The sequence below is a fragment of the Pipistrellus kuhlii genome, unplaced genomic scaffold (genome assembly GCF_014108245.1).
Source record: "Pipistrellus kuhlii isolate mPipKuh1 unplaced genomic scaffold, mPipKuh1.p scaffold_m20_p_1, whole genome shotgun sequence".
NCBI lineage: Eukaryota > Metazoa > Chordata > Mammalia > Chiroptera > Vespertilionidae > Pipistrellus > Pipistrellus kuhlii.
Window position 1 is genome coordinate 18,955,847 of NW_023425404.1, and position 24,225 is coordinate 18,980,071.

General features: G+C 47.3%; 1 protein-coding gene across 1 annotated transcript in view; it reads right to left on the bottom strand.

Moving 5' to 3' along the window:
* Positions 1-24,225, bottom strand: part of LOC118716640 (protein farnesyltransferase subunit beta) — a 60,215-nt gene that overhangs the window by 12,380 nt on the left and 23,610 nt on the right. The window contains exons 4-9 of the mRNA XM_036434206.1: positions 22,355-22,446; positions 15,267-15,413; positions 15,082-15,165; positions 9,945-10,031; positions 6,160-6,289; positions 2,725-2,857 (exon numbers count right to left, since the gene is read on the bottom strand). Of these exons, the coding sequence (XP_036290099.1) occupies positions 2,725-2,857; positions 6,160-6,289; positions 9,945-10,031; positions 15,082-15,165; positions 15,267-15,413; positions 22,355-22,446 (673 nt within the window). The remainder of the gene's footprint in view (positions 1-2,724; positions 2,858-6,159; positions 6,290-9,944; positions 10,032-15,081; positions 15,166-15,266; positions 15,414-22,354; positions 22,447-24,225) is intronic.

Here is a 24,225-nt window from a genome sequence, read left to right on the forward strand (position 1 = left end):
CCACCCCCACTAATAGGGGAACGTGCATTTTCTACACTTTCCCCACAGAGAGTATCAAGGTTCTAATCTGTCGATCTGGTAGCAAAAACGAATAGTGGCCACGGTTCCTGCTTGCATTTCTTTATCGCCTTGACCTTTTCGTTTGATTGATGGCCATCTGCGGTGGTTACCAAGCAGGGCTCTGACCCCTTCCTAGGTGTCAGTCAGGTATTTATAAAGCAAGTCGCTTACCCTCGATGGACTGTTTCCTCATCTGTAAAATGGGAATACCAACAGTACCTATTGCAAAAGGTTGTTTTGAGGGTCAAATGAAGAAATATATGTGAAAGATTCAGTTCAGTCACTTAGGGTGAGTGCTTGGTAAGTCTCGGCTGCCAGTAGTAGCAGCAGCAGTTGTAGAAGTAATAATACTAATAGCAGTTCTTCTTTTTTAAACTTTTTTTTCCATCACCATTTACCACTCCCCCTTCCCCTCGCCTACCTCCACTCACCTCCTCCCACCACACTGTTGTCTGAGTCCGTGAGTTCTGTTTCTGTCTGTTCTGAACCTGCCTCTTCAGATCCTTTGCCTGTTTTTCCACTGGGCTGTTTCCCTGTTCCCTGGTGCCTTTCTCAAATGAAAGCGATGAGCCCTTCGTTGTCTGTCACAAACATGTTCCCCCTCCTTGCTACTTGTGTTGTTTATGTGATTTCCCTTCTTTGGTAAAATAACTTTTGTTGGTTTTCTTTATATGAGAAATACAAAGTAATTGTAGAAAAATTGGAAAATAAAAATTAAAAAATAAAGAAAACAAACATCACCTGCCATTTCACAACCCAGACACCTCCCATTAATTGTTTGGAGTCAGCTCTCCGCGGAATCTGGAGTTACATACAGAATGCTTGGAAACCTAGTTCTGATCGCAGTCCATGCTAAATAACTTTCCCCACCCCATCTGCTTTGGACCCCCAACGTCAGCATTCTGCCCACCGTTCAAAACACTTCCCTTCTTCCCAGACCCTGCCTGGCCCAAGCCCCGTCTCTGAGGAACCAGGGTGGGCCAGCATGGGCCTCCTCCCAGGCGTGAGGAAAGCTGGGAGCACCGGGCTTCGCCAGCCACCTTCCCACGGCAAAGCTTTGCATGGGACGAGGCCTCCAGAGCGCGTGCTACAATAAACAAAATGTCACCCGGGGCCCCCCTTGAAGACTTTGGCACATGGTGTTCCTGTGACAGCTCTCCCCGCATTTTCCTAGCACCTGCAGGGTCACTGAATCTTACCCCTGCCAGGGACAGGCTTGGGCACGGCTGCTGGTTTTTCCAGGGGCTCGGTCTCACCAGTTCCAATAAAGAGTTCACTAAAACCCCATGCTATTTCTGGACTCGAGGTGAATGTCTGACCACTCCCCCTCATACACACACACACACACACACACACACACACACACACACACACATACTGTAGTGGTCAGGCCAGAGTCAGGGGATTGGTTGGTCTTAGTGCCCTGAGACCGGAAACCCAGGGGCCTCAGGCCAAGCATCTCAGGACAGACGGAGACAGAGAGAACGGGGGACAGGACAGAGGCTCTGTTTACTTCAACTCAGTCTCAAAAAGTGCCACGACTCAAATGAAACTAAGAAACTAAAGAAAGGGGCTCTGAAAGAACAGCCAAACAAGGAGGAAATGTGTGTATGTGTGTGTGTCTGGGGTGGGGGTGGGCAGTAGGAAAGAATCTCATCTTCTACAGTTGAGCAATGGATTGCCCAACCACAAAGTCCAAAGAAAAGCTTCTCCTGGGCCTAGGGACCTCCCTCCAAGAACAGATCGGCACCCACAAAGAGCCACGCCTCCCCTCTCCCTCTGCTTCCTCGGGGACATCCTGTTCTCCCACGGAATAATCCGGAAGATCACTCAGGAGTCAGCGGGCGGCCTGAGATTTCAGGAGGCAATCAGGGGAGGCTCGCAGAGGCTTTACTTGCAGTCTGACTGCTTCGGTTCTGCGCTCCCATGGGCGACGCCACAGAGGAACACGGGTCCCTCCACTCCAGCGGTGCCGGATTCTCCAACGTTTCATTTTTTTACTATTATTATTATTATTATTATTATTATTATTATTTCAGAGAGGAAAGGAGAGGGGGAGATAGAACCATCAATGATGAGAGAGAATCATGGATCGGCTGCCTCCTGCACGTCCCCGACTGAGGATGGAGCCCACCCCCCGGGCATGTGCCCTGACCTGGAATTGAACCGTGACCTCCTGGATCCTAGGTCAACACTCAACCATTGAGCCACACCTGCCAGGCTCTTCAACATTTTAAACACGTGTCTGAGGTGGCAAGGACGCAGCCAGACACACACGGGGGGCCGGGTCTTTTCTCTGTGTGCTCTGGCTCTCTGCCCCTGTATGCACTTGCCATGGGCGCAGCGTGGGTTTTCGATTCTGATGTGACCGGTACAGAGCGCCGCACTGGAGACGGTGGCTTCACACCCAGGGGAGGGGGCCGTCACCTTGGAGCCAGGACAGGCGCCCGCCTCCTCTAGCCACAGCCGGTGTGAAGTAGCCATGACCCCCTAACCACTAATTCCTACCCGAGTCTGCACGTGCATGCTTGAGGGGAGGCCCCAGACTGGAAACTCAAAATCCGGGGCAGACAGAGTTATTTCAACCCAGTGGAAATGCACACTGGCTCTGCGGCTCGGTGTGCAGCCCGGGACCCCACCTCGCCCTCCCAGCAGCTCGCTCACCTTGGGCGTGCAGCGCGCGGTGCAGGAGGGGCAGCAGCCCCGCCTGCCAGAAGGAGTAGCAGCCGTCCACCAGCTTGTTGCAGCGGCCCTGAAACCCACCTTCAAACCGCATCTGCCGGCTCGTCACCCATTGCTGAGGAAGAGACAAAGAGGGAGAGGCGGCTGTCAGCTACAGGAGACGCGAGGGCCAGCAAGACCAGCTCCAGGGGCCGGTCAGGGAGGGAGGGCTCCCGTCTCGTCTCTTAGCTTCCTGGTGCTCACAGCTCTGGTGCTTGGGCTTCTTACCTCTTTCCCCTCAGGCCTCAGACCTCAAGGGGAGCGTTTAAGCCCACCCTTTCGAGGCAGCCAGCATGGATCTCTGCTCCAGAGTAACACAATTAGCCGCCTTTTCCCAGGGTCAAATGGGTTCCAGTGCCGAGAGGCTGAAAAGACCACGCTGGCTTGTAAGGAGATCTGCAAATGTCTCTCTCTCTCTCTCTCTCTCTCTCTCTCTCTCTCTTTTTAAATATATTTTATTGATTTTTTTAAAGAGAGGAAGAGAGAGAGATAGAGAGTTAGAAACATCGATGAGAGAGAATCATCGATCAGCTGCTTCTTGTACACCCCCTACTGGGGATGTGCCCGAAACCAGGGTACATGCCCTTGACCAGAATCGATCGAACCTGGGACCTTTCAGTCCACAGGCTGACGTTCTATCCACTGAGCCAAACAGGTTTCTGCTGCAAATGTCTCTTAATAAATGGGGCTTCGCTAGGACCCTGAAGGCGAGACCACCAGAAACTCATGTCTAATCAACTCATTTCTAATCGTGTCCCCTGCTCAGGGAAGTTTATGAAAAGCAGATAAGTGGGATTTTGTGCTACATCCCGTCCGATGACCTCAAACTGTTTCTGACTTTTACTTGGCTCCTGAGGAAATTCATCCCAGATCTCTAAGCAAGTCTCTCACAAGAATGGAAGCAGAAGCCATTAGTTCCCAACGACCGATTATGGCTCTGATGGCTGATCATGGCTGTGTCCAGTCTAGCCTCTCTCCAGGGAACCTGGCTGACTGATGGAAGAAAATCTTTTACTTTGGACCTGTAAAATGGCTCTTGATGTCACTCAGTGGTCACATGATATTACCATTCCTTGCTTATCTCCACGCTCTCTAAACACACTCCACTACTAAGATCAAGATAGTCACAGGTTGGGCCCCTCGGAATGAGCAGAACCAACTGGCTGAGCAGATAATGGCATTTCCATTTCCCGCCCCGCCCTGCCAGCCAGTTGCAGCCACCAGCCACGGGCTTCCACAGCTGCTATGGTAACTGACCAGCACCGAGTAGGGTATTTCCCTGCACCTAGATTCTTACTAGGCTGAGTTCCTGAAAGTAGCCACACAGAAAGCTTGCAGGAAAGTGTGTGTGTGTGTGTGTGTGTGTGTGTGTGTGTGTGTGTTTGGGGGGGGGGGGGCAGCAATTCCAGTCCTCCTTTAAGTTAATGGTTGTAGAGTTCAGATGATATCCCTGTTTAAGGCAACACCCACTCAGAAAGCCACAACCCCAAGTTCTTAAAAGGAAGACCAAACAAATAAATAAGTAAATTAAAACAAATAAATAAGTAAATTGCACTGCAGATGTAGACACCAGTATATCCCCAGTTGTCTTAAATGAACCGTGCCTTAGGGATGATGCCATTGGATGAAGAAAAGAGAACTGGCACTCTCATGGGAAGTCTATTATTCTTCATTTTACTCACCCCACAGACAAGTGTTTTTAAGCTAGACTAAAATATTTTCCAGGGTCTAAGCCCATGGGTTCATTCTACTGACTATATAAAATCCTTCGGATATAGGGCCTCTTCCTCCCAAAGCAAACGGAGGGGAGGAGCTAGTTTGTAAGAAGGACACTAATATCTAATGAGCACCTACGAAGTGCCAGGCTGTTTATATATGTTCACTCCTTTAACCCTCAAGGAACTATTATCTCTACCTTATAGAGACGGGGGGAGGGGAGTTGAAGCTGAAACAGATTAGACAAGTTTCCCAAGGCCACTAGGAAGTAGTGGAGACAGGGTCCAAATTTAGAATATTTGTAACTGAGGCAATTGCTAATTATATTCTTTATTTCTGCCTGGGAGAGAAATAAAGTTCTACCTGGGAAAGAAATGAAAGTTATACATTTCATGTGCTGTTAGTAATCAGATTTTAGTGTATTTCAGAGTCAACGCACAAAGTTGGCCATTTCAGCCCTAACTGGTTTGGCTCAGTGGATAGAGCGTCGGCCTGCGGAATGGTCCCAGGTTCGATTCCAGTCAAGGGCATGTACCTTGGTTGTGGGCACTTCCCCAGTAGGAGGTGTGCAGGAGGCAGCTGATTGATATTTCTCTCTCATCGATGTTTCTAACTCTTTATCCCTCTTCCCTTTTCTCTGTAAAAATAAATAAATAAATAAATAAATAAATAAATAATAATAACATATATATTTTTTAAAAAGTTGGCCATTTCAATATGAACCTTCAAGCCTTTAACAGCCTTCGAAGAGTATGCTTTAGGAGGTCCCTAAGGAGGAAGACAATACACTGCTGGTCATATCCCTGCAGAGTATAATGGAGAGTCTCTAGGAAGCTCTCGATGGGTCCCATGATAGGAGCCTGACATATGAACTTGGGGAGAAAAGATGACTGTCAATGGCAGCAGTTTGCTGTAAGGTCATAACCAGAGAGTAAACGCTTCCCACAGACATCTCCATAACCTAGTGGCTCCTGGAAGCTGACCATTTTCTGAGTTCATTCTGAGTATTGGTCAGGAGCCTAGAGTCGAGATATAAAAGTGTGGGCCGCCTGCTCAATGCAATTACCCAGCTCTGCCCAGCAAATTTAAATTTGGTTCCTGAGTGTGCACATAGCATGGTAGGTAATAAAAGCTTGGCTTCAAGATGTCTCAAAGCTTCACATAAACTCTTCTCTTGGGATATTCTAAGTAAGACACATGATAACCCCCCATTTTAAGAGACTGGAGCTACATTTTTTCTTGGAAGTCTTGGGGGAAGGTACTCTGGCTCATCCCAGATGACTGAGGGACTCAAGAAAACACTAGTGTTGGCCTAACACACCTTGTAGAAAGTTCAGAGCAGGAAGACGGGCGAGCAGGCAGAAGGGAGCTGAAATGGAGAGCGGCTGTCCACTCCTCCCACTTCCTCAGAGCAGCCTGAGTGCTCTAGCAACTCTCTCTAAAGCTTTACAACAAACAGGTCAAACTCAAAGGGCCCAATAACCGAGGCATGTGGCCCTTGGGCAGTGAATTTGACATCTTGCTTTGCAGCACTTCTGGCTCATGAGCTCAAGGCAGGAGCGATCCGCCCCCCCAGAGCCAGACCTTCCCACAAGCCTGTCTGAGTGGTCACATCACAGGGGCCTGGGGGCCTGCGAGGAAGATGGATCCGCAGACACTTACCAATAAGTTCTTCAAGTTTAAGGAACGTTCCTTCTTGAGGATGACCAGTGCAGCCAGGCCACAGAACGTGTAGCCTCCGTGAGCTTCCATCCCTGGCACCCCACCAATGCCACCTTCCCAGTTCTGACACCTGGGAGAAGATCGAGAAAGGGAGATTAGGGGGTCAGTGTCAACCAATGAGAGGCCGAGCTGAGTGGATGGGCACACATGTAGGACCCCGGGAGGCAAAGAATGTGTTCGCTCACATTGAGGCATAAACCACAACTATGAATAGAAAGATGTCACCTAATTAACTTTTGGAAATGCCTCCCCCCACCACCACCAAAAAAAAGGAAATGCAGAAATAGTCTACTTATCTAACAAACACAGCACCTCAAAACATTACTTTTTTGGAAAAACGTTATAAAATCGAAAAATAATTGCTAATTCTAATGGCTATCTTTTAGTACAGGTCTATTGCTAACATTTTTCCTACTTTTCTGTATTTTCAAGAGTTCCTATAGTAAACGTGTATGCCTTTATAACTATTCAAAACAAGTTATTTTTTCTTTTTATTGTTTTTATTTTTATTTTTTAAATCCTCACTCAAGGATATTTTCCCATTGATTTTTAGGGAGAGTGGAAGCGAGAGGGAAAGACAGAAATATTGATCTGAGAGAAACACACCGATTGGTTGTCTCCTGCATGAGCCCCGACCAGGGCCTGGGCTGTGGAGGACCTTGCAACCAAGATACATGCCATTGACCGGAATCGAACCCAAGACCCTTCGGTCCACAGGTTGACACTCTAGTCACTGAGCCAAAACAGTTAGGGTCATAATAACTTATTTATTAATTTATAGTTTCTTATGTATTCAAATTATTTGTTTATTATTATTACTATTATTATAATTTAAGGTTATATTATTAAGAGTATATTTTCTAGGCATTAAAACATGCATAATCTTTGGCCCAGAAATATAGGGTCATTTCTAGTAATTAATCCTATAAAATAGGAGTGTTACCAAAGATCAGATTATAAGAATTTTTACTATGTTATATATTTACATAGAAACTCAACAGTAAGGGACTCATTTTATAAATCCTTGTGTATCTGTACAACAGAATACTACACAGTCATTTCAAAGGCTATAGAGTACTTGACATGTAGAATCAGGAAAATGTGACAGACTAACTCAAATATACCCTGATATTAAAATTACTAGAGAATGATTTTAAAGCAGGTATTTAAATATATTTATTTCAGTGAAGTGAAGAAAAATATACTTGTAATGAATTAAAAAATTTCAACTGAGCAAAAAAATAATAAAAATAACCAAATCCAGCCACTCTAACTCAAAAGCCTATACTCTCAATCCCTAAACTACCGCACTATTGAGTATTATATACCAAACCCTCAGTAAATGTTGGCTATTATTATTATCAACCTTTTTAACAATGATACTGGGAACCAGAAGATAATGGAACAATACTTTAAAATTCTGAAGGAATATAATTTATAATTTCCAATTTAGAAATCTCTAACCAAATAAACTACTAATCAAATGTGAGACTAAAATAGATATATGTAAAATCTTACAACACGTATCACCATCTGGCTGGTGTGGCTCAGTGGTTGAGCATCAGCCTATGAATCAGGAGGTCACGGTTTGAATACTGGTCAGGGCACATGCCCTGGTTACAGGCTAGATCCCCAGTGCAGGAGGCAGCCAATCAATGATTCGCTCTCATCATTGATGTTTCTATCTCTCCCCCTCCCTTCCTCTCTAAAATCAATAAAAATATATATTTTTAAAAATGTATCACCATTACCAATGTCACCCCAATCAATTTAATTTGAAACTTTTAAAAAATGTATCACCAATTGCTCTTTTGGAAGATTTATTGGAGTATGTGCTTCGTTAACATGAGTTAGTAAACGAAGGGAAAGGAGGACAGGGCTTCGACAAAGGAGAAGACTGAAGTGAATTTCATGCTGAAAGGAAGCTGGTGGATGGATGCCTGCTGTGCGCAAGCTGAGAGCAATCTGTCGGGATAGAAGCAGAACAGAGGGCTCCAGGTGGGATAACTAAAATACACACATGCACACACATACACAAACACACACACACACACACACACACACATACACACACACCCGGGAATGAATACATTATCTGAAGTGCTTGACTGTATTGAGAGTAATTTGGGGGAATGAATTCATAATACATACATTTAAAAAAAAAAGTAATGAAAATAAAAGTTATAAAAAAATAAATAGTATATCATCTGGTTTGGCTGTAAATTATATTTTCATAGTACTAAGTATTACTTTGATAAAAATTGAAATATTAAAAAAACATACAGTTTGGATATCTTCCTATAATATATATATTTATATATGTGTGTATCTACTATACCTTTTGTTTTCTTTTTCTTAAATATACTGTATTTTTATTGATTTCAGAGAGGAAGGGAGAAAGAGATAGAAACATCAATGATGAGAGAGAATCATTGATCAGTGCCTCCTGCACGCCCCCTACAACCTACGCATGTGCTCTTGATCAGGATCAATCGGGACTCTTCAGTCCACAGGCCGACACTCTACCACTGCGCCAAACCAGCTAGGGTTTGTTTTTTATTTTTTTAATGATGAAATATTTGAAGCACTCAAGAAAGTATAGGAAATAGTATATGGAACATACATGTATCTAATACCTACCTTTAATTTACCCATGTACATTTCAGGGTTTTTTTTTTAAAACTATTTTAAAGAAACAAACCATTAGATACAGTTGAAGTCTTCCGTGGAGATGTGTAGGCCTCCCCTGAGCTCATTTCCTTTACTCTTTCCTCAGATGTAACCACCATCTTGAATTTGCTGTTTAAGTCTCCCATGCATGTGGGTTTTTAAAAAATAACTTTTAAAAAGGATTTTTAAATTTATTTTTTTAGAGAGAGAGGAAGGGGGAGGGAGAGAGGAACATCAATATGAGAGGGAAATTTTGATCAGCTGCCTCCTGCATGCCCCCTACCCAGGATGGAGCCCTCAATCCAAATATGTGCCCTGACTGGGGATCAAACTGGCAACCTTTCAATGCATGGCGCGGAATGACGCCCAACCAACTGAGCCACACAGGCCAGGGATCCCATGCATGCTTGTATATTATTAACAATGTGATTCTTCCCATAAACAATGTGGAATTGTTTTGCATATTTTAAAATTCTAAGTAAATGTCCTGATTGGCATATTTTAACATCCTCCCCTTTTTTTACTCTACACTGTTTTTGAGATTTGTCCATATTGATGCATGCAGCTCTCATTCATTCATGTTAACGGCTATATCATATTCCAATGTGCCTGTACAAAAATTACTTCTCCATCTCGTACTTACGACCATTTAACTTGTTTCCAGCTTCTTGCTGTTATAAACGAGAGCTACGTTTGCCTCTTTTGTGCATCTGAGTGAAGTTTCTGCAGGAGTGGAACCACTGGGTCATCAGCAAGGGCTACCTTGAGGTATCATCAAATTGCTCTCCAAACTGGATTAATCCATTTGAACTCCCACCACTACCGTCTAACCAAGTTTTTGATCTTTGCCAATCTAAACTGGAATACAACATCAAAGAAATTTGGTGGAAAAGAAAACTTTTAAAGTAATTTTAAAACGCATAATGCTACAACCCTAATGGATCTCCTTGTCATTTTACTTTTCCTTCCGGTCTTTTTTCATTGCCTTTATTTTTTCAGAAGTCCTTTGGCCACCTGCTGTCTATGAGGCCAGGACAAATCCCAGCCTCTCTCACCTTGCTATCCATTCAGCAGTGCCCGCAAAAAGGTCTGGAGTGATGATGTTGGTCAGGGAAGCTACGGAGGCGGCACAGTACGCACTTCTGCAAGGACAGAAATAGAGGGGGGCGCGTTAGGCTTTGTGGGAGCGCCTAACTAAGGCTCCCTGAACTCCCTGGGCAGACTGTTCCCTTTGCCTCGTAAGCCGTAATCACCTCCCGTCCTCACCCTTGGCACAGGGTCAGTCCTCCTGGGCCTCCAGCTGAGAGGTTTGACATTCTGTTTGGATAGAGTTGCTCACAGCATGGCTCCAGGGAAAGAACATGACATTCTATTCTCCCGACCTCCACATGGTCAACTGGACATCACAGGAAATAACAGCCATCTCAACTCATGTCAAAAGTGAATTTTGCTCCAAAATTCCCTGGTGTCATTCAGGCATTCCTGATATGCTCACTCACTCAGATGGCAGTATTGTTTTAGATCCAGGATTTCCGTCTGTTTGTGGCGGAATGTTTTCTGTTTTTTAATGATGGGCACGTGAAAGCTGAATTGTATTTTTTTTTTTTTTTTTTCCTGCAACGAACACATTGCAATGCAGGCCACCAGACCTTGATGGCTGCTTAGATTAGAGAGGAATGTATAGGCCCGCTCAGATACATTCCTTGGGCCTCCAGATGGAGAAAAAAAAGACACACAAACCTTTGATTTCAAGCACCAACCAGCACATACACACACATGCACACACACTTCTAAATCAAAAGGAAAGAGCGCGCCTTTTAATTTTTTTTTATTTTATGTTATCCTGCTTTATTTGGAGTAATTCTGCCAGCCCCAATTCTCCTCAAGACACATTTATTCCAGTTTTGCCCTCTATTATGAAACATGTCTACAAACTGTCTGTCCTTCTCTCCTACTGTCTTTGCAAATAGCCAGCAACTCCACTCCATTTGGTGTCGAGAACCAAAGCTCTAATTCTGCTTGCAAGCCCTTTTCCCAAGGCCTCCTAAGGAAGGACAGCAGTGAGGAATGGGAAGGTCCTAGTCTCCATATTATTTGCAATAACTGAGGTATTGCAAGGAGATCTCTGCAGAAGCTGCAAGCATTTTTATCAGCCTGCTCACGCCGCCAAAGGCAGCAGAGGCCGAGCTATGCCAGCAGGCACCAGAAGCTCCAGGGGCCTACGTGCCAAACGCTATCGTCTACCAAGGGCTGACTTGGAAGGTCTGATCTAATTTTCCTCCAGGCCTCGAGCCTCTCCCAGGGGTTCCGCGGCATTTGCTCTTGAATCCTAATGTGACTGCGGAGGCAGCCAGAATCGTAGCCCGCCTCTCCCAAATGGAAGAACCGAGAGGGGATGCCAGGAGCCACTAGCTGGTCCTGGCTCTCACGTGGAGACGGAGAGGGAGCAAAATACATCTTCTTGATGCCGTTTCTCCCTCTCTCCCTCCACCCATCCAGTCATCACATCTCTCAAATTTGCCCACTGCTCTCCATCCAAGCCGCTACCACCCAAGCCCAAGGCACTTTTACCTGGATCAGTCTCCTGTCCGCTCTTCCTCCCTCCAGTCCTGAAATCAGAAGGCTTTTTGCTAAAATACTACAGCCTGTTCGGTACACCTGGCGAACGAATAACGGAAGGATCACATCGCTCCCTACTGACAAGGTGTCAGTGGCTTCCCACTGCCCTTAAAATAAACTCCAGGCTTCGGAAGACTTCAGGGCCCCTCACCTGCACCCGCCGGCCCTTCCAGCCCCCCACTGCTCCACGGGGGCCCTACGCTTCAGCAACACGGAACTTCTTCTGGAGCACGCCCGGTGCTCTGTCTCCTAGGTATGGCGTAAAATGCCCAAGCCATCTTGCCAGGGTTTGCTTGCTTTTGCCTAATAATCGCAGGGAGTTTTAAAAAGTTAAGTTTCAAGACTGCATATTTGGTTGGAATGTCTACAAAACAGGTATGAAAATGCAGTGATTTTGAAGGAAAAAAAAAATATTTCAACTTTTCCTTAAGAAGTATCAACACAATACTGTATTGCATCTCTTAAATAGTTAGATTGGCTTTCTTGGCCTACACAGCGTTACAAACAAGGTAAGAGGCCCCAAATGGAGTCACTTATGCTGAACCAGTGGTCAGCAAACTCATTAGTCAACAGAGCCAAATATTAACACTATATCGACTGAAATTTCTTTTGAGAGCCAAATTTTTTAAACTTAAACTTCTTCTAAACTTCTTGGAAGAGCCACACTCAAGGGACCAAAGAGCTGCACGTGGCTTGAGAGCCGCAGTTTGCTGACCATGGAGCTAAACTATAACTAAATTTCTGCTTTCCCCAAAATGGCATCTTAAACCAGTCCATCAGAAGTCGCCTGGTCAGCCTAGTTAGGTCATCTGCCTGATACAGTCCTGCCAACTCTAAAGGAAAGAAACGTTGCAATAACCAACCTGCTCTCTGCCTGGCGTCCGTTCCGTGTCCCTGACCCCTTGCACCCATAAAAGCTGCTGCTTTGTGCAGCTCCCTCGAGCTCCTTTCTGTTTGCTAGATTGGGTGCTGCCCAATTCCAATAGATGTTTGCTCTAATAAACTCTTAACATTGTTTAATGTGCCCCAGTGTCTCTTTAACGAGGATACTGAGATACGGTGGTGCAGGAAAGCTATTGGGTCTTCTCCCCAGTTCCTGGCACAGAGCTCCTTCGACCCCTGGCACAGTCTGAGTTACGGGTGTGATGGGACAGTCTTCTGTGATGTATAACAAGCCCCGCTCGGCCAAACCCGAGGGGGCTCCCGGAGGAAGGGGCTGGCTGCCGGGGGAAGGAACTAGGTGATGAGAAGGTTGGAACTTTCAGAGGAAAAGGGCTGGAGACTGGATTAAGCACCACTGGCTAATGCCTTCATCAATCGTGCCTACCTAACGGAACCCCCAGAAAAACCCTCAATGTAGGGGTTGGGGGAGCTTCTGGGCGATCGAACACATCATGTGCCTGCCAGGGGGTGGCACACCCCAACTTCATGGGGACAGAAGCTCCCTGCTCTGAACCTTCCAGACATCGCGCAATATACCTCCTCATCTGGCGGTTAATCTGTATCCTTTATAGTATCCTTCAGAATGGGCCAGCAATAGTCAAGTGTTTCCCTGAGCTCCGTGAGCTATTCTAGCAAATTACTGAATCTAAGGAGGGCATCGTGGGAACCTCCAATCCATAGCCAAGACTAAGGTGACCAGACGTCCCGCTTTTGGCGGGACAGTCCCGATTTTTAACCATTTGTCCCGCATCCCCTGGCATTTTAAAAAAGTCCCAATTTTTGGAAAGAATCTTTGGACGCGGGACAAATGGTTAAAAATCGGGATTGTCCCACCAAAAGCAGCACGTCTGGTCACCTTAGACGGCAAGAGTATGGGTAACCCGGGGACAAAATACTCGTGAGTGGTGGTTGAAGCGGCGGCAGCCTTGTGCGGCTGAGCCCTTAACCTGTGGCGTCTGTCCTAACTCTGGGTCCTCCGTGTCAGAGCTGTTTTTCACGTGAGGGAAAACACACACCCAGGGTCCGAAGTGTCATGAGTAGAAACAGCTTTCCAGGTAGGTACGTAAGCTGCTGTGTTGGTTGGAACAGACAGGAGACAGAGAGAAGGAATCCTTTCCTGAAGCCTCCACGGCCCGGCTGCCCGCTTTATCTGCGTGAAGTCTATGCTCCACAGCTGGCATGCTCTTTTCTCCCCAGCTACTTCCAAGCCAGTGGGTAAGCCGGAGTATCAATCAACTCGTGTAGAAGCAAACATATTTACAAATAGGCAATAAGATGGCTTTGAAATAAAAACCTCATAAAAATGTATTTCTCACACTAAGTCATAAGACTTGGGTATGAAATCTCAATGATCCGCTGCCGCTGAGAAATGATTTGCTCAGTAAATCCTCTATATGCTTATGAGCAATCCACCTGCCCAGTGAGTAAGCTGCTTGCTAGGTACAGCAGACAATTCCTGAGTTCAATAATAATGTTGCACCAATTGGTTAATGCAAGTCTATTTCCCTTCACTCCACTGGCCCGTAAGGGTTTTTCACCTCCCGGAGCAGTTCTCACTCAGTGTTTAACGTTATCATGATTTCATCAAACCCATGGCAAAACATTTGCTAAGTCCCTTCTGGGCGTTTTCTCCCTCCTATTCCAGAGAGATGAAGGACTGTATGACTACATGATTATTATATACTAGAGTCCCAGGGGGGGGGCGGGGAGGTCCCCCTCAGCCCAGCCTGCACCCTCTCCAATCTGGGACCCCTTGAGGGATGTCTGACCACCCGTTTAGGTTATCTAAAGGATACTATAAAGGATACAAATTAAAAGGGCAGTGGTCATTCCTCTCACAATCCAGGACTGCTGGCTCCCAACTGCTTGCCTGCCTCTGCCTGATTGCCCCTAACTGCTTTAGCCTGCCAGCCTGATTCACCCCATAACCACTCACCTGCCAGCCTGATCGACACCTAACTGCTCCCCGGCCAGCCCAATTGCCCCTAACTGCCCTCCCTGCAGGCCTGGTTCCCCTCAACTGTCCTCCCCTGCAGGCCTGGTCCCCCCAAACTGCTCTCCCCTGATGACCTGGTCCCCTCTAACTGCCCTCTCCTGCAGGCCTGGGTCCCTCCCAACTGCCCTCCCCTGCAGGCCTGGTTCCCCCCAACTGCCCTCCCCTACAGGCTTGGTCCCCCACAACTGCCCTCCTCTGCTGGCCTGGTCACCCTTAACTGCCCACAGCTGCCCTCCCCTACCAGCCATCTTGTGGCAGCCATCTTGTGCCCACATGAGGGCAGCCATCTTGTGTCTTGGAGTGATGGTCAATTTGCATATTACTCTTTTATTAGATAGAATTATGGCATATCATCTTATACCAAATCAATGTATCTTTAACTTTTAAAATAAGGGCAGTTGATTTTGTTTCTGTCTTGCTTCTATTTTGAGATTTACATAAAAGAAGTCAAGTGACTGTCCCACTGAGGACCTCAGCATCATCTGTGATTGCGATACCGTGTCACCCACACGTCATTCTGCGTGTCCGTCTGTGACAATGCAGAGCTTTGCCATGTTAGCGCTTGGGTTTGGCATCTCTCGTGGCAGGTGAGCTCTGGAATCTACCGATGCAGCAGCCTGAGAAGGCCTACTCACCTCACATCCACCTCGCCTCCAACGTGCATGAGGAAAGAGCCATCAGGCTGCTTCAGAGAATACAAATACTGCAGAAGCTTCTCTCTGAGAAGAAATGGGAGAGAGGCAGGAGAGGGCAATGGTCAGTGCAGTGTCCTCCGGTGGGGAGCCCTCTGCGTTCCCATCACTGCTGGCTTTGGCCGTACCTGTTAATGACGTCATAGGCCTCCTCAGTGCCAATGATGCACAGTGCGTTGACTGCTGCGTATGTGGGTGCAAGGTGTGGGTACTGGCCAGGGCCCCCTCCAAAGCCACCATCTGGGCTTTGACATAGCTCCAGGAAATGACACACACTAGGGGAAAGCAAAGTCAGAGAGCATTCATTTCAAAACACCAAATTCTACCAGATCCATGCCCTTTCAAAAGGAAAACAAAACAAACAAAAAAACAAAAAAAACAACAACCTCTCCTCCTACTTCTTGAATATATATATTTAAAATAGCTAAACCCTCCTAGCCAGTGTTGCTCAGTCAGTTGAGCATCATCCTGTGCACCAAAAGGCTATGGGTTCAATTCCCTCCCAGTCAGGGCACATACCTGAGTTGCGGGTTTGGCCCCTGGTCAGGGCACGTACAGAAGGCAGCCAATTAATGTTTCTCTCTCACATGGATGTTCCTCTCCCCCCACCACTCAAACATGTCCTGTGTGAGGATTACAAAATAAAATAGAATAAGATAAAATATAAAACAAAACACAGTTACACTTGCAAAAGGCCTAACTCTTCCCCTGCCATCACCAGTACGGTGTGCTCTCCCATCTGAGTTTCATATCTAGGCGCCGGCCTCTTCACGAAGGAAGAACACGGGCTGGGCAGGAAGGAACAGCCTTCCCGGGGCTGGGGGGACTGCCAGCTTCCGGGCCACGTCCTCCCCACCTTTCATGCCGGTGCTCCACTGCTGCTGTCCACACTAAGCGCCCAGGTCGAGATCCTCGTCCCACCCCCCCAGGCCCCCAAAATATTCAAAGAGATGCCTGTTCATCCCCCCTGCCGCCTAAGCCCCAGAGGGCTACTGACTGCTATTCCTTCACTGAAAGACACCAGCTTTTGTGGAGTCTGCGCCGTGGTCAGGAGAACCGTGCGTCCCAGTGGGGGAAACCTGTGTGTCCGCTGACTCGGGCCACAGAACGCACCCCGGCCTGTAGGGTCGGCAGAGTTTTCACACTAATCCCACAGGCTGCGGTTCCCTCGCCGAGAGAAGCTGTGTAGTGAGGGCTGGCCGTCGAGCTCCTGCCTCCAAACCTGGCGCCAGTTTGTCCAGAAGTTTCTTTCTTGAAACCCAGAAAGCCCCTACCGGACCCAGGTGCTCTGAGGTTCACCAGAAGGGGGCGCCCCAGGAAAGTCCCGGTTATCAGGCCGTTTCCACAGGACTCTGCGGAGGTCACAGGCTTCCTCTGAGGATGGGCCTCTGGTTAAGAGGACACACTGCAGATCCGTGTCCTCCCGTGCTCAGGCAGCCTCCTCCCGGGTGTTCACATCATCCTTTCTCATCAGCGGCTGCCAGAGAGACCGCGTGGAGCCCAGCTCATCTCCACCGAGACTCAGTTTATTGTTGCTTTTCCTCAACGTATTTGATTTCAGATCTCCCATTATCTGGGCTGGGACAGCAATAGAAAATTTGGCTGACTCGCTATTGGAGTCCTGGTCAAAAACAATACACAGCAAATTCCATTTGCCCCTAAAACTTTACTGTGAGGAACAAAAGGATCGAAACCGAAGTTGATAATCAGAGAAGGAAGGCAGCTTTGCGGCATGTCGTTGATTAGCAATTGCTTTTCACAGAGAAAATGAGTTTGTCCCTAACATATTTTCCAAACCATTCCTAATTTCTGTCGCATTTCCCAGGGGCAAATAGCTAATGAACACGTGTCCCAGCAAAGGCTGGCTGCACTCGCACATAAAAAGTATCCTGTGTCACAAAGGGTTTGAGTTGCTCTGAAAACTCAGCACATTCAAGAGGACAAGAAGAGTCACCTAGTTACCGTTCCCTTCCCCAGCTCCCAAGACAGAATCATGCCAAGTGCAAACCCTCCTGACCCCGCAGCCTGAAAAGTCTGGAATGAGCCAGGATCGGAATGTACCAGACACCTCTCAGTCATCCCTCCATGCCAACCCCCATCAGCTGACGGGCTGCGTCTGGCTGCCCCTGGGGCTGTGCTGGGGCACAGGGGTTGGGCTCTGCTGGACTCTCAGCCACTTCCGCATTACGGAACATTCTGATCCACAAGCCTGACCCTCAAGGAACTGGCAACCTGGCCGTGAAGCAACCAGCTGTCATCAGCAGAATCCTTAGCCATTCAGAAAAACAAAATGTGAAATGACACTTTATCAAAAGAGAGGGAGAAAACTTATCCTAGAAACCAGAAGGTCACCCACTAACACTCTGTGGAAAACAGTTATTCACAAATCATTCATTTAGTCATACAACTAAAAGACCTAGTGGATCAATATGGTTTCACATCAGCAAGGCATTTCACTCCAGATTACATGCCAATTACCAACAAAGTGGGAAACTACAATATCTTCTAGATCGGGGATTTTCAAACTCAAAATGTGTGTATCAAAATCACTGGAGAGCTAGTAAAGAATACACAGCACTGGTCGGGTTGTTAAGTGGTTAGAGCGTCAGCCCTCCGACTGAAGGGTCTCAGGTTCGGTCCCCGAGTGCGGGAGGCAACCAATTGACGTGTCTCTCTCAAATCCATGTTTCTCTCTGTAGCTATCTCTCCCTTCCACTCTCTCTAAAAATCATTGGAAAAAATATCCTTGGGTGAGGATTAACAACAACAACAAAACACACACACACACAAAACAGAAGCCAATAAGAATAAAACAAATAAATTAGGTGCAAGTAGTAATATGTATTTAGGGGACAGCAGGAGTGGGGGATGAGTAAAATGTATGAATATAAGACGGGAAAGGACTAGGAATATGGGGGGGGGGGGAAAGGACGAGATGATAGGGTCTGTGAACAATAACAAAAATGCCAGTTAAAAGCATTATTCCTCAGAACTGTATCTGACTCAAGCCTCCATTTTCCAACTCCAAGGAAGTTCAGATTAGAGTTGTAAAAGTGGCTAAATATAAAAAATGATTAAAAGACTTAATATTACAGGCAACCACAGCAGACAGCTACCCAGCCACATGCCTCAAAAACATAAAGGGTAATTATACAAGCTTTCTGGTCAATACACAAAAATGGAAGCTAATTTGCAGCAAGATTCTAGGTTAGATGTTAAGAAAAACTGCAACACCGGCGTAAGTGACCACAGACGAATGGCAGGTCTAGAAAAAGACACAAAGATTATGGCTTTGGAAAGAGGAACGGTCACCCTGGAGCAGAGCGGCCGGCCTGGGAGCAGATGCAAATGCAAGAGGAAGGAGTAGACATCAAGCTTCTCCTAGTGCCAAGTCCTTCAGATGTGAAGCTGAAAAACGGCTTCCGCTCCACACGACGACGGAGAGAACTCCCGCCCTGGTTGGTGCATCGATGAACAGGTGAGAAGCAGCAGCTCCCCCGGTGACCCTGGGGCAGGGGCTGCCTGGAGATGAGGGCAGGTCCTTTGACTCCGCAGTGGAGCCGGCAGGCCTCTGGGTCTGCAGTTTGGATGTGTGGTCACCTCTGAAGGTGGTTATTGGACAGCAGGGTTTCTCCACCTTGGCATTAGGACACGTTGGGCTGGGTAATTCCCGGTGGTGGGGACTGTCCTGTGGAGGATGGTTAACAGCATCCCTGGCCTCCACCCACCAGATGCTGGTGCTGCTGGCCAAAAGCAAAATGCCCAGAAGACAAATGAGGTAAAGGTAAAGACACAAAGCATATAAAAATTAAAAGGAAAAAATGTTTAAAGAGTTTATTTACTGACACGTGAAAATTTAATCTTTGGGAAAATTTCATAAGCAAAGAGTCCTCAAACTTGATTTTCAAGTTAAAGACGTCTTTAGATCTTACGGAAGCTTAAAGCCTAACTCGACAGTTAGTGAGTGGTGCCCTGCGGCCTTCATTTCGTTCCTGCCCTTCACGAACACGGCTTTCAGTAACAAAGCCTGGGGTGGCTCCCTTCAGTGCTAAAAGCATGAACAAAGCAAATGTCCTTAGTCTGGTTCCAAAATATTAACTTATTTAAGGTAAACACAGCTACATTTGTGGGTACAATCTCTTAAGAGAGGCAAGCTAAATTCCTTCCGATGAATATATGGCCCCTGAGGGGTCTGACACCAACAGCAGGGGAAAAAACGACCTTGCTGGCTTCGATCAGCAGTCACAGCGGCTGACAAAAGTGATTTTGTCCACTAGAGGGAACTCAGCGTGGCATTTTGTTCCCTAAACAAAGTCACAACAGTGAACAGAATAGGAAGGGGGCGGGGGGGGGGGGGGGGGGGGGGAGAGGGAGAAAGAGAGAGAGCGAGACACTAGATGAGGGAGTGGGGAGAAAAAAGGGAAGGAAATAATAAGACACCAGAGCGAAACTCAGCCTCCAGGTCACCTTAATATTTGTATAAAGAAGAAAAAAAACCTGTTTCCAATTTCAAAGCAATTTTTTCCCCTGTGCAAAATAAACAAGAAGGCAATATCTTATACCAGGTAGTCTAAATAAACAAATCCCCGTATTTTTAGAGAAGTCATTAAGATTTCTCTGTATCTCACTAAAAACTGCTTTGTTTATAGGCCAGAGCTACTGGGGCTCTGTTCACATTATCAGCACCCGAGGACACATTTCTACTGATTTTTAGAGAGAGAAAAAGAGAGGCATCGATGTGGGAGAGAAACACCAATCAGCTGGAGCCCATATGCTCCCCGACCTGGCATGGAACTCACAACCTAGGAATGTGCTTTGATAGGGAGTGGATCCCACAACCTTTTGGTGTGACGGACGATGCTCCAACCAACAGAGCCACCTGAAATCCTGAAGCATGTGTTAAGTCAGTGCTCCACAGAACCACAGGCGGGCTTGTGAGGCAGCCATGGAACAGAGACTGCCAGCCCTTCAATGTCAAGTTGTTCTTGAAGTCAGCTTTCAGGTTTAAAACAGTAATCTTCATTTATAAAACAATGAAGATTCGATGTGGAAACTTTAGAAAATGAAAATACGTTTAGAAAAAAAAAAAAGAAACCACCTTTAGCCCCACTATCCAGAAGTGACATGTGTATCCATCCTTCCGGTTTGTCCATGCATGGAACCATCTATATCTTTACTCTATAGAAGTGAAATCTTTTAAGCTACCTCTGCACTTAAATCATGAACATCTCTATATAAATATACACATTTTTATATGTAAATATGCATATTTATCTATATAATTTTATTGTGGTCTAATTGACATATAACATCAGTTTCAGATGTAAACATAACACTTTGGTATTTGTGTATATTGCAAAATGATCACCACAATAAATCTGGTGAGCATCTGTTAACTTTTCATTTTTAAATGGCTGCGCAGCATTTCATTGTATAAATTGCACCATAATTTCTAACATTTTAACGACAGAACCCTACTGTGACTGTTCAGGATGTCTCCAATTGGTCAGGGTCAGAAGCCCTTCAAAAGGGTCCCCTCTTCCTATCAGATGCCACAGAGCTGTTCTGGCGCTTATTTCCTCAGGAAAGCCTCACCTATATCAACCTACAAAAACTCAAAATTGACCCCTTATCATGATGATCTTCCACTTCACAGGGGCCTGCTCTCCTCCGGGGGCACCTGTACTTCACTCAGCAACGGCCCCCTTACCTTTTCCTTCTCTCCTGTCGGACTTCTCCGTTCCCCTACCAAAACCCTGATTGTGTGTGTGTCGGGAAGAGACTTCCCAAACGAGCCACAACCCCCAACTGATATCTCAAAAGCACACGGGCCTTTCCTTTGACAACCAAACAGGAACTGCCTCCAACCCTACGTGGAGCTAAAAAGCAGCGAGGCTCGAAGCCGCGTCGTGACGAGGGAGACCATGCGTATTTCTCCCCTCCCTCCGAGAGCATCGTGCGTATCACAAGGGTTAATGGCCTGATTCTTCATTATCTTCCCTATCCACATGCATCACAAGACACCCTGCCCAGGAAGGCAAGAATGAGAGGTTATTGTTAAGACGGAATGAATGAGACAATGTGCGGTTCTGTTCTTCTGACCTGACAGTGTGACTCATGTGGGACACTGTGGCCAGGGAGGGGCCCGGCTGGCCTCCGCCCGTCCTGGTACAGACACCCCTGTGTGCGGTGGGGGGCCTCCCCTCCCAGAGGCCTCTCCACTAGGAGCCCCGAGGGGCGTGGAGGATCTCAAGTAGCTGCCGAGGGGACGTGCACTCTCGGTGAGAACTGGGACGTCAGATCCGATTCCTGGTTGCCTGCCCTCCCCTCCCCCAGGTATCCCCAAGACTGGGGTGATGACCAGTTTCTTCTTTAAAATTGTGAGGAGCTGCTGAGGATGAGGTACCATCCTGAGGACACCATCTGCACCAGCAGTTTGGGAAGAATCTTAGTTGCTTAGATCTCTCGAGTCTTAAGAAAACGGTGAGTCTGCCGAAACCAGTTTGGCTCAGTGGATAGAGCGTCGGCCTGCGGACTGAAAGGTCCCAGGTTCGATTCCGGTCAAGGGCATGTACCTTGGTTGCGGGCACATCCCCGGTGGGGGGGTGTGCAGGAGGTAGCTGGTCGATGTTTCTCTCTCATCTATGTTTCTGGCTCTCTATCCCTCTCCCTTCCTCTCTGTAAAAAAATCAATAAAATATATTTTTTTTAAAAAAGAAAAGAAAGAAAGAAAATGGTGAGTCACGGCATCTGCACACCAGGATGGTAACACATCCAGTCCCATCAAGAGGACACTGTCCCCAGGCACTGGGGGTAGGGGGGCGGGGTGTGCTTCAGTGGAGATGTTCATGGAAGGCAAGGCGTGTCCGTTCCGTGGGTTGGCACATGCCCTCCCATAGAAGCATACTGTACTTCCTGGCAGAATCGTGTCTCCCAGAGTTGACAATGATGACTTTCCTCGCAGACCCGAACAAGAGCCAAAGAAAAAACCCATAGAGGAAATCAGAATCCTGCCCTCAAGAGTTCAAAGCCTTTTCTGCCCATGAGCTTATGTAGGCCTCTAACGTGGAGGAGTTTCAGGAGCTTACTGGAGGTCAGGAAATGCGTGGGCTTCTTGGAAGCGGTCTGTGTTTTTCATTTAACACAAAACAAAAAGCACCCCAAACTCAGAGTACAGCCCCAGAGAACACCCTCGACTCCCCGCCGCCAGACTCACTCTGCCGCCACCATCTGGGGGATGGGCTCGTCCAGCAGCTCCAAGCTGTGCAGGATCCAGTAGCAGAGCCATGGGCGGCTGGCGTCCAGACACTGGCACAGGGACGGGGAGAAAACACACCCCTTATTCAGAGCTATCCCAAGAGACTGCTGACAAGGGGATGTCTGTCTGCCTGCTGGCAGCCTGGCGGGGGCAGCAGGGCACCCTCCGCACACTCAGTGAATGAAGGACGCTTTGCCTGTGGCCTTAGCCAACAGCTGAAAGAACCGCGTCTGAGAAAGGACAGTGGGACAAAGAACTTGACCTTAAACCCGATCTGAGGAAGACTGAGGAAGACTGAGCAGAGCACCTATCGAGTGCCAGGAAGTGCTGCTATGTTCTCAGTGTAGACCCCAGGAGAGGCAGGATCCCAGAGAGGGGTTTCCTGGATTAATTCATTCACCGATTAAACCAATATTCAGTAACTACCTACTCGGTGCCACGCACTGAGTTAGGTACTGGGGCCTCAATCATGAATTCAGTTCTGCTCCTATTCTTGAGATGATTGGAATATAGGATGTGTGTGTGGGGTTATCTGTAGAGGGAGAGGGCAATAGACACAGAAGAACAAGTGACCTTTTGTGGAACAAGGTGGAGCCATACGTGCGTACATATGCCTGGATAAGTGCTGGAAAGGACAGAGACAGTCCCGAGAGGGCACGGGGAGAGACTGACTCTGCCTGGGGGAGCTGGGAAAGGCTTCCCAAGGGGACAGTGAACAGAACTTGCCCCTAATTCAGTGGTCGGCAAACTCCTTAGTCAACAGAGCCAAATGTCAACAGTACAATGATTGAAATTTCTTTGGAGAGCCAAATTTTTTAAACTTAAACTTCTTCTAACGCCACTTCTTCAAAATAGACTCGCCCAGGCCGTGGTGTTTTGTGGAAGGGCCACATTCAAGGGGCCAAAGAGTTGCATGTGGCTTGCGAGCTTCAGTTTGCCGACCACGGCCCTAATTCAAGCTATAAACATGCCCTGAGCTTCCAAGGCCAGGCTGGCAGGTGGTATTTCTGGCTCCGTGGTACAGATTTAAAGTACCTAAATGAGGCCCAGAGAGACAAACTTTTCCTAGATGACAAAGACAGTGAATGGCAGAGATGAGATGAGAAGCAGGTTTCTGGAACACACAACCAGTGCTCCTCCCATTTGCCCAGGCTGCCCTCTTCGTCAACGTGCGAGGACCAGCTTTCCATCTGGTGGTGCCCGAAGAAGCTGCTGTGCAGTTGGCCGACCTGGGTGTGTGAGTCCCAGCTCCTGTGCTTCCTAGCGATCTGCCTTTGAACGAATTACTCCATCTTGCTTAGCTGGTTCGGTGTGAACTGCAGCAGGGCTGGCTGGACCCTAACCAGGGAGGATTCCAGGCAAGGATTAAGAAATAGAAACCCAAGGCCAGCTCTAGCCTATGGATGTGTTCTGCTTGCTCCCTGTCGTGTTTGCTTGCTTGTTTGTCCGTTTAATCGGAACTGGTTGTAACATTTAAGCATTTGGAAATTCACACAACAATCTGAATTTCTGGCTTCATTTGGAGGGAAAAGAGAGCAAGCTCTGGCCACCTGGGTCTGCGGGGATGGGCGGGAACAGAGTCCAAGTGTGGGGCTTCCGGTTTGCTCCAGTCTCCCCAGCCCACTTCTCCTGGTCATGCTAGCTGCTTGGGTCTACGGGCATTTGGGTTGGTCAGTCCCTGTAGTAAATAATCAAATGTACAATTCCAAAATAAATACAAATTAAGAGCAGGGCAGCTCTGTGTAACGCGGGACAGTAAGCCTAGAGCCCTCCTGCCCACACTCACCCTCTGCCTGCCACTCCACACCCTTCCGCTCCTCCACCGCAGT